General features: G+C 62.7%; 2 protein-coding genes across 2 annotated transcripts in view; one reads left to right on the forward strand and one right to left on the reverse strand.

Annotated features, from left to right (window-relative positions):
* Window positions 1–909: 909 nt before the first annotated feature.
* On the reverse strand, window positions 910–9105 carry SLC26A11 (solute carrier family 26 (anion exchanger), member 11). The gene is made up of 16 exons (XM_014950335.1): window positions 8868–9105; window positions 8377–8569; window positions 8041–8126; window positions 7198–7277; window positions 6318–6460; window positions 5253–5428; window positions 5022–5094; window positions 4602–4652; window positions 4217–4277; window positions 3857–3912; window positions 3464–3604; window positions 3206–3333; window positions 2730–2829; window positions 2328–2461; window positions 1682–1754; window positions 910–1432 (listed from the first exon to the last, which is right to left on the reverse strand). The coding sequence occupies exons 1-16, from the start codon at window positions 9042–9044 to the stop codon at window positions 1338–1340; spliced, it is 1767 nt and encodes a 588-aa protein (XP_014805821.1). The 5' UTR covers window positions 9045–9105; the 3' UTR covers window positions 910–1337.
* LOC106892492 (N-sulphoglucosamine sulphohydrolase-like) overlaps window positions 9043–9171 on the forward strand; it is a 1331-nt gene continuing 1202 nt past the window's right edge. The window contains exon 1 of the mRNA XM_014949718.1: window positions 9043–9130. Coding sequence (XP_014805204.1) covers window positions 9043–9130 — 88 coding nt within the window. The remainder of the gene's footprint in view (window positions 9131–9171) is intronic.

The following is a 9171-nucleotide window of genomic DNA, read 5'->3' on the forward strand; positions in this document are numbered from 1 at the left end:
AAGCTGGTGTCACGGTGCCCGTCCCCTCAGTGCCTGGGGGGAGTTCAGGTGAGGGGGGGACAGGGGGGGACAGCCCAGCCCTGCCCGATGGCAGCGATTGGCAGAAAACCCCACAAACCAAGAGGGTTGAGTAAGGAGTAAAATCACGGATAGTTCTCATCTCCCAGCAGCCTGAGGTTGGGAGCAGAGCCGTGCCCTCGGGCTTGGAGGGCAGCACTACCATCTTCAACACTTGCCCTGACAAGGAGTAGGCTCTGCCTCAGAGTTCAGTATGTCCCAGGGTAAGAGAAGTCTCCAGAATTAAAACAGCTGATTTTTAAAAAGACAGCAGCTTTGAAGGCCTGGAGGAGGGATGGCTCCTCCCTGATAACCGGTTTGAGGGACACAGGATTCATTTCTCTTTCAGTCATTTTGCTTTTCAGTAAGGTCTCTTCTAATGCCTGGGAAAACTGCATTTTTAGAGGACTTTAGTGTCCTCTTCTTTGAAAATATTTCCTTTATAGCCAGCTCTGGGGTGTGGGATTCAAGGTCTCGGTGTTTTCGAGCTCCCTGGGTGCAGGGATGAGGAGGAGCGAGATCCGGGCACTTGACCCAAGCTGCCAACAGGGTTATTTCATACCATGAACATCACATTCAATATAAATTAGAAAGTTTGCTGAGGAGTTCTCTCTCTTCCCACCTTGATGACTGCCACCCTGAGAACTCCTTGCCCCAGTGATGGAGCCTGGAGCTTTTCCCTTCCTCCCGAAGCCGCAGCGCTCGCAGGGTCCCACATGGGCTGTCCCTGCGGGGAGTGCACAGCTCCCTGGGATGGGATGGGCATAGTCCTTCTATATTTAGTATTGGTATTGGGATCAATATTGGGATCAATGTTAATTATTTAGTCTTATCCTATTAAACCTGGCAGTGTTAATTATTTAGCCTTATCCTATTAAATCTGTTTATATTTCAACCCCCCTGTTGCCTTGTTTTCTCCTGCTCCCCCTTCTCGGGTGGGGAGGGGTCATTGGGTGATAGAATCACTGTCTAAACGACAATAGATGTTCCTCAAACCATAACACCGGGATAGGGAATGGTTTTGCCCCACGGATCCCTTCCATGGACCATGTGCCCTTGGCCTCACTCTGCCCTCCCCTGCGTGGGAGGACACGGGGACTGTCCCACCAGCTGCCCGGGAGGCAGGACAGGGGGCAGGCGGCTCCAAGTGGAGGGTGTTGGTCGGATGTCACCAGGGTGTCACAGCCACGGCTCTGCAGGAGGTACAGCACCAGTGCAATGGGACGCCAGGAGTTGGCAAGGTGATGCTGCCCCGAGGAGGTCCCAGGCAGCTCCTCCACTCACTGGATGAGCCCCGTGGGCAGCAGTGAGCTCTCGCCGGTGCTGGTGAAGGGGACTGCCCCACTGCCCCCCGGCTCCGCTCCTCCCCACCGCTCTGTGTGAGGAAGGGGGAGAAGCAGGACGGAGGGTTAAGCCAAGGAATCCCCGTGGTCGGGGTGACCCCGCTCTCCGGAGGGGCTCCCGCTCACCTTCCCGGGAGCCAACCCCCCCACAGCCCCCCACACTGCAGCTGTGGGGTCTGATGAAGGTCGGACCCCCATCCTCATCCTCCAGAGCCCCCGCACCACAGCAGTTGGGGGGATCCCAACCCTGGGAGAGAACCCGGGGAAGCCCAGAGCCTCACCTGCCTCCTCCCGGCTGGGGAAATGCTGGAATCCCTCTAAATCTGCAGCCAGCAGGACTTGGAGAACAGGGTCCTGAGGACACAGAAACCTGGGCTGGGGGAGCCTGCTGCTGGCCCCTTCTCATCCCTCTGGGGCTGTGAGCCCCCCGGCCAGCCCAGGGCAGGGCACACAGCCCTTCCCCACATCCCTGGGGAGGGACCCTTTATCAGGGAGGGGAGCCATAGGACAAGGGGGAACGGTTTTAAACTGAAAGAGGGGAGATTGAGATGAGATCTCAGGAAGAAATTCTTTGCTGGGAGGGTGGTGAGAGCCTGGCCCAGGTTGCCCAGAGAAGCTGTGGCTGCCCCATCCCTGGAGGGGTTCAAGGCCAGGTTGGAGGGGGCTTGGAGCAACCTGGGCTGGTGGGAGGTGTCCCTGCCCAGGGCAGGGGGTGGGACTGGGGGGGCTTTAAGGTCCCTTCCACCCAAACCACTCTGTGATTCTATGATCCCGCAGCCAGACTTGGATGCTGCAGCCTCCACCTCTCTGAGATGAAGGTGCTACCAGAAGAGCCAAGGCTGCATCCTCACCATGGGCAGCCCACAGCCCCCCCAGGGAACAGCAAAAGGACCCGGCAGAGGGTGGCCGAGGCTGTGTCCCACGTACCTGCAGGCTGCAGAAGGCCAGCGAGAGGCCGTGCTTGCCCAGCTCCTGCAGCAGCTCCTCCAGCCCCACCACCACCGTGTAATCGATGCTGCTGATGTGGCAGCAGTCCAGGATGACAGAGCGCGGTGGAGACGCTGCTGGAGGAAGAGCATACGGTCATGTCCTTGATGAGTCCAGAAATGACCAGCCATGGGGACACAGCCCTGAGAGCCAGAGCTGGGGTGAGACAGTCTTAGGAGAGCGGCAACAGCCAGGGGCTGGTGCCCACCACAGGGAAGCTGCTTGCACCCGCAGCCTACAGGACCAGGCAGCACTTGCCATCCCCTCCCAGCAGTGGTCCAGGTGGGTGCCAGGTCACAGCTGAGTCCCCAGCACAAGCCGGTGGGCTGGGGAGCACTGTACCTGCCAGGGCATGGCTGCAGATGGCATCCCGGAGGCACTCCATGGCTGGGAAGTGCAGGTTGCTCCCCAGCTGCACGAGGAGCACGTCCCCCTCTGACACCTGCGCAAGACCCCAGAGGAGGGGGACAAGTCATGGGGAGCTCCAGGCTGTCACCTTCCCCAGGCGGGGACAACTGCCCGCGTGATAAAGCAAAGCACCATCCCAGCTGGAGGGGGACACACGGGAGCCTTCATCCCCCAGGGAAACCCCCCTCCCGAGCACACCCTGAGCACACTCCAGCATCAGCAGGAACAGGGGCTGCAAAACGTCCTGCTCCTTGAAAGGGGTCCCAGCAGACTGGGGACACGGGATGGGTGGGAGCAGGACAGAAGCATCCTGCACCCCAACACCCCGCTGCCCTCGGGGATCCCTCTCCCAGCTCCCCCCTCCCTGGAGAGCCCGGCCGGACCCACCACATCCGAGGTGTGAAGCCCACCTTTATGGGGGGCCTGGCAATGGAGTAGAGGAGGAGAATCCCTGAGACCAGCACCCCGGAGACGATGCCGTACTGGACCTCCCAGAAGCAGAGCAGGAACGTCACACAGAGGGGCACAAGGTCCAGCCCTACAAGAGAGATGACCCAGGCTCAGCTGCGCCTTGTCCTCACGCCACAGGACCCTCTGGGACACTGCCCACTCTGCAGAGAGAGCCAGGTTGCACCAGGGGATTGTCTGCCCCCGACTCGTGCCCTCACTTTTAACCCGCCAGAGCGTCCTGAAGATCCCAGCATCAAACATGGGGACCACAGCCGAGATGATGACGGCGGCCAGCGCCGCTTTGGGGATGTAGTAGAAGAGCGAGGTGAGGTACGCCAGGGAGAGCAGGACCAGGGCACCTGCAGGAGATGGGCAGCACCTGAGACACAGGGTCCCCCACACCCAGGATGCTTGGGGGGGCAGATGCTGAGCATGGGGACCTGGAGGGCAGCCCATGGCAGGGTTGGGGGCTCTACCTGTGACAAGTCCTCCAGCGGGGGTGCAGACACCTGATTGCGCATTCACTGCTGTCCTGAAAGGCAAAGCAACATGTTGTCCCTGGCTGTGATGGGGGCCTGGAGGGCAGCCCACGGTGGGGTTGGGGGCTCTACCTGTGACGAGTCCTCCAGCAGGGGTGCAGACACCCGATTGCGCGTTCACTGCTGTCCTGAAAGGCAAAGCAACATGTTGTCCCTGGCTGTGCTGGGGCTGGAGGGGCTGGAGCTGCCCCCACCTGCTGCCCAGAACCCCCCCACCCCATAAAACCCCCCATCAGACCCCACCAGGGAGAAACACGAGCAAGCCCATGGCTCCCAGCCTTCAGCGGGTCCGCAGGGCAGTGAGATGGGAGGGAAAGTTGCCCCAGGACCAGCGTGTAGCCCAGCGGGCAGGGTGGGCAGCTGGGGACAAGGACACATGCTCAGGGACCCACTGGGGTCCACACAACCTCTGCTCCCCCTCCTGCTACCCACCGGCCGAAGCTGCCCGTGATGGGGTACGATGAGACGAAGGAGCCCAGGACGTTGGCGAAACCTGCAGTGGGGAAGGAGAGGGGCTGGGATGCAGCAGGAGGTACCACCTGGTCTGTGCCACTGGCATCACCTCCTTCATGCCCGGGCTGGTACCCAGGGCTGGCTAGGAGCCCATCCAGCCCAGTGAGCCAGGCTCAGGCTGCTCTGGAAATTGCTAAGCTGTCAGAAAAGCTGGGGGTGTGGGCAGCATGCAGGATAAGAAAGGTAAAACTTGAGGTAGAGGTGGGTTCTGCTGGGATGGGGATCTCTCAGGGGCTGTGGGACACGTGGGGGTGCTCAAGCTGGATCCCCACCCCCTGTCCCCCTGCTCCGAGCGGCCTCTCACCCAGAGCCAGCAGCTCCTGGTTGGGGTCAATCCGGTAATCGTTCTGCGAGGCTGAAAGGAGATGAGCGGCATCACCCGAGCTTCCTGCAGGCACAACCCACCGCGAGCAGAGCGGGGCCAGCAGAGCCTGGGACACCCATGGGACCCCGTCCCCCGGTTCCCCCCTGGGTGCTGGAGCAGCCCTCAGGACACCGCTCTGCAAACTCTGGCCGTGGACAACATGGGGACCCCCAGCCCACCCCCCTAGCCAGCCATGGGGGGGCTGCCTGGCCAGGAGAAGGGGGGCCAGCACCCCATGGGACCCCTCCCACGGGCAGCCCAGTCCCTCCCACTGCCCCCATGGGAACAGCACCCTGCCTGGCACCCCAAGCCCCTCTGCAAAGACACCACCACCACCACAGGAGCCCGGCGCAGCCGTACCAAAAGCCTTGGCAATCGCAACGGTCTCCAGCAGACCCATGAGTGGGACCACGGCCAGCCCGACCCCCATGTCCTGGCAGGGAAGGAAGGACACAGTGAGCGTGGCCACCGAGGGATGAGGGTGGCCCCACAGAAAAGCCTCCTCCCTCTGTGTGGGGAGCCCACAAACACAGGACTAAGCAGACAGCAGCCCGTGGGAGCCCCGACTCTGCCTCCCAGCCTGGCACCCACCTCCACCATGCTCCTGAAGGGGATGGTGCCGTTGGGAACATCCATGGAGAAGCGTGGCGGCCGGAAGGCGGGGAGGCCCCGGGGGATGCTGCCGGTGAGCGTGAGCGGCTGGGAGCCCATCACCTGGAAGGAGTAAGCGACCAGGCCAGCAAACAGGACTACGAGGGCATTGCGTGCTGCGGTGGAGAGAGCAACCATGATAAACATGCCCGGAGCCCAGGGTGGCAGGAGGGATGGCAGGAGGTGGGTACCCGGCTGCCGAGGTCTTCCAAGCCTCAGGAAGGGGCATGCACAGCAGTAGGACCATTCATGGGACATCCCTCCACGACCCACCTCCAGGTCCCATCTCCGGTCGACCTGGGCTTTACCAGTTTCAGGCTGTCTCTCCCCAGTCCCAAAGAGTTGAGACCAGGGAAGAATGGCCATGGGAGGGAAGAGGGCAGGGGATGGCCAACGCACCCGTGGCAGAGGTCCAGACGATGAGGTAGCTGACCCTGGCAGCCAGTGGCTCCCCACGGGAAGCTTGGGGCAGGCTGTTCTTCATGGCCCGGAGCCCTGCCAGCACGGCCAGGCAGGTCAGCCCCAGCACAGCGTCCCCAACCCTGCAACAACCACGTCGGTGCCAGCCCAAAACGCGCTGCGGGGCTCAGGGAGAGAGCGTGGCGGCCGGAAGGCGGGGAGGCCCCGGGGGATGCTGCCGGTGAGCGTGAGCGGCTGGGAGCCCATCACCTGGAAGGAGTAAGCGACCAGGCCAGCAAACAGGACTACGAGGGCATTGCGTGCTGTGGTGGAGAGAGCAACCATGATAAACATGCCCGGAGCCCAGGGTGGCAGGAGGGATGGCAGGAGGTGGGTACCCAGCTGCCGAGGTCTTCCAAGCCTCAGGAATGGGCATGCACAGTGGCAGGACCATTCATGGGACATCCCTCCATGACCCACCTCCAGGTCCCATCTCCGGTCGACCTGGGCTTTACCAGTTTCAGGCTGTCTCTCCCCAGTCCCAAAGAGTTGAGACCAGGGAAGAATGGCCATGGGAGGGAAGAGGGCAGGGGATGGCCAACGCACCCGTGGCAGAGGTCCAGACGATGAGGTAGCTGACCCTGGCAGCCAGTGGCTCCCCACGGGAAGCTTGGGGCAGGCTGTTCTTCATGGCCCGGAGCCCTGCCAGCACGGCCAGGCAGGTCAGCCCCAGCACAGCGTCCCCAACCCTGCAACAACCACGTCGGTGCCAGCCCAAAACGCGCTGCGGGGCTCAGGGAGAGCTACCCCAAAGCCAGGGACAGGGACGCTCCCACCACCCGCAAAGGTGTCACCTCCCTGGGGAGGGAGAAGGGGGTCTCCCCCAGCCAGAAGTGTGATGCTAATGGGTTTGTGGGCTCTTCATCAAGAGGGAAGCAGGACCCTAGCGACAGGCAGCGGGATCTGCCTCCTCCCCACCTCCCTTCCTCCCACCCCCAGCCGGGCAGGGAGGTCTTCTGCCAGCCCTGAGGAAGCTGACCCTGTGTGTCACTGTGCTGTGCGTCAAACCCAGGCTGGGGCACAGAGCCACGGGAGCAAGCAGGGGGGTGATGGCACCGGGATGCCTGAGCTCCCTCTTGGACCACCAAAAATTGGAGGAGGACTTAGGACCCAGTTGTAAGGATGTGCCTTTGGATGTATAGTCCCAAGGATGTGCCTTTGGGCTGGCAAAATCCTGATGTACCTTACTGGGAGTGGAAAACAGGGCAACCATCCCCCATCCTTCCCCTTCAGCAGCTTGGGAGCCCACGTGCTTCCCCATCTTCAAATTTCCAGCTCAAATGGAAACGGCTGAGAACAAGCACTGGGCAGAGACCGGGAAATGGGTCCAGGGTGGGAGCAAAGGGATGGGGAGCAAAGCTGCAGAGCCTGAGACCCCCCCAGCTGCAGGGGGACGGAGCGGGGTGGGCACAGGGACGGTGCTGACCTGGTCTCCCCGATCCTCCACAGCGTCTCGTACACCTGCAGGAAAAACTGCCGAGGGATCCCCTGCAGCCCCAGGAGGTTCTGTGCAGGAAGACAAAGCCTGGTGAAAGCCCAGCACGATCCAAGCTGCCGGGTGCCGTGGAAGGATGGCCAGGAGCAGTGGGGCTCAGCCCTGACCGGGGGGTGCTGCTGGTGGGGGAGCACCCCGACTCCTGCGTGCACCCCAGAACGGCCTTTTCCTGCGTGGCTCCCTGCATCCAGGGCTTAGAGATGCTCTGAGATGTCTCCAACCCACCCTGCACACACGAGTGTGCAGCTCCTCGGAGGGGGGGGTCCATTTGGGGTCCCAGCCCAGCCCACACAGCCCTGCCCTCCCCCTGCACCGTGCCCAGCAGCCCCACTGCGACCGCAGCCATTAGCCAACCCCGCTTCCTCGCACGGCCTGACACCATCTCCCGGAGCCTCTGATTTTGGTTAACCACAGAGGAAGCCCTGCAGCCCCAGAAGAGCCGGAGAGGGACCAGTGAGGGACCAGCAGAGCTGCAAACCCACCCGTGTCAAGAGAATCACCTACGAACTCCCACCAGTGACCAAATCAAACGTCCTGGTTTTACTGGTTGCCACCAGCTGGTCACAGGCGGAGAGTTGGGCTCTGTCTGCTCAGAGCAGAGACCTCAGGGACCCACCAGAGCTGCTGGCAGGGGAGACCTATGCCCTCTTTGGGGGGTCGTTCCTCCCACCCCGACAACATCGTCCACCCCAGTGCTCAACTTCCCAGCTCCACAGCACGGCTGGGGCCGGGAGAGAGCAGGCAAGGTGTCCAGAGCAGACCAGCAGCCCCTACCTTCACCTGGTTGAAGCTAATGGTGATGGAAGCAGCAGATGTAAACCCTTTAATGACCGGGCAGGAGATGAAATCCAGAAGGAAACCTGTAGGGGAAGGGTGGCAGTAAGCACACTGCTGGCCCTGACGGGGCGCACGGGGTAAATGAAGTCCAGAAGGAAACCTGTAGGAGATGGGTAGCAGTAAGCACACTGCTGGCCCCGATGGGGCGCACGGGGTGTTTGCAGGCACACAGAGCTGTCACAAGCACTGGGAGGACAACCTCAGTGGCTGGGAGAGCACATGGGGAGGGGGGGTATCCTAAAAATACACCCACACATGGCAAGAGCATCTCACCGAGGTGCAGGAGCCCCATGGCCAGCTGGATGCAGCCGCAGAGGAAGGTGAGCAGGACGGCATAGACGGGCTCGTGGAAGGCGTAAGAGGAGACAAGCAGCGACATGATGGCGGTGGGACCCAGCGTCACGTCCTTGGCGGTGCCCAGGAAGCAGTAGACGAAGCAGCCCATGAAGGAGGAATAGAGGCCATACTGCATGGGGACAAAAGGAGTGCTGGCATCAAGCTGGGAGATGCCACACACCTCCGGGACACGGAGGGTTGGGCTGCCCTCAGGTCCCTCCAGTGCCTGCGGCCAGCCCTGGGCAAACACACGGCATCTCCGGCTTCCTGCTATGAAATGGGTGGCCACCCAGCGCCAGCATTTGGCCACCAGCTGGCCAGCCCTGCCCGCTCTGGCTGCCACATGGCATGGGTATCCCCGGGTGCCCCCACAGCCACGGGGCACCGCCACACCGGGGGTCATGGCACGGGTGTCCCCGGGCACCCACCTGGAGAGGTAGCCCGGCCACCTCGGCATAAGCCAGCGCCTGCGGGACCACGGTGAGCCCCACGGTGAGCCCGGCCATCACGTCGAGCTGCAGCCAGGCCAGCGAGTAGCTCGGGAGCCAGCGCAGGACCGGCAGCCTCCGCCGCCCCCCCGGGCACCGGGGACCCGCCGCCGGCATGGCCGGGGAACCGGCCCCCAGCCCCCTCCGGACTCGCCGCGGGCTCCGGGACTCGCCGGTGGCCGGGGGAGGAAGGGGACGGAGGGGCCGGGAGGCGGAGCGGGCCGGGGTCCCCCCGCGGGACCGG

The sequence above is a fragment of the Calidris pugnax genome, unplaced genomic scaffold (genome assembly GCF_001431845.1).
Source record: "Calidris pugnax isolate Ruff unplaced genomic scaffold, ASM143184v1 scaffold9, whole genome shotgun sequence".
Classification (NCBI taxonomy): domain Eukaryota; kingdom Metazoa; phylum Chordata; class Aves; order Charadriiformes; family Scolopacidae; genus Calidris; species Calidris pugnax.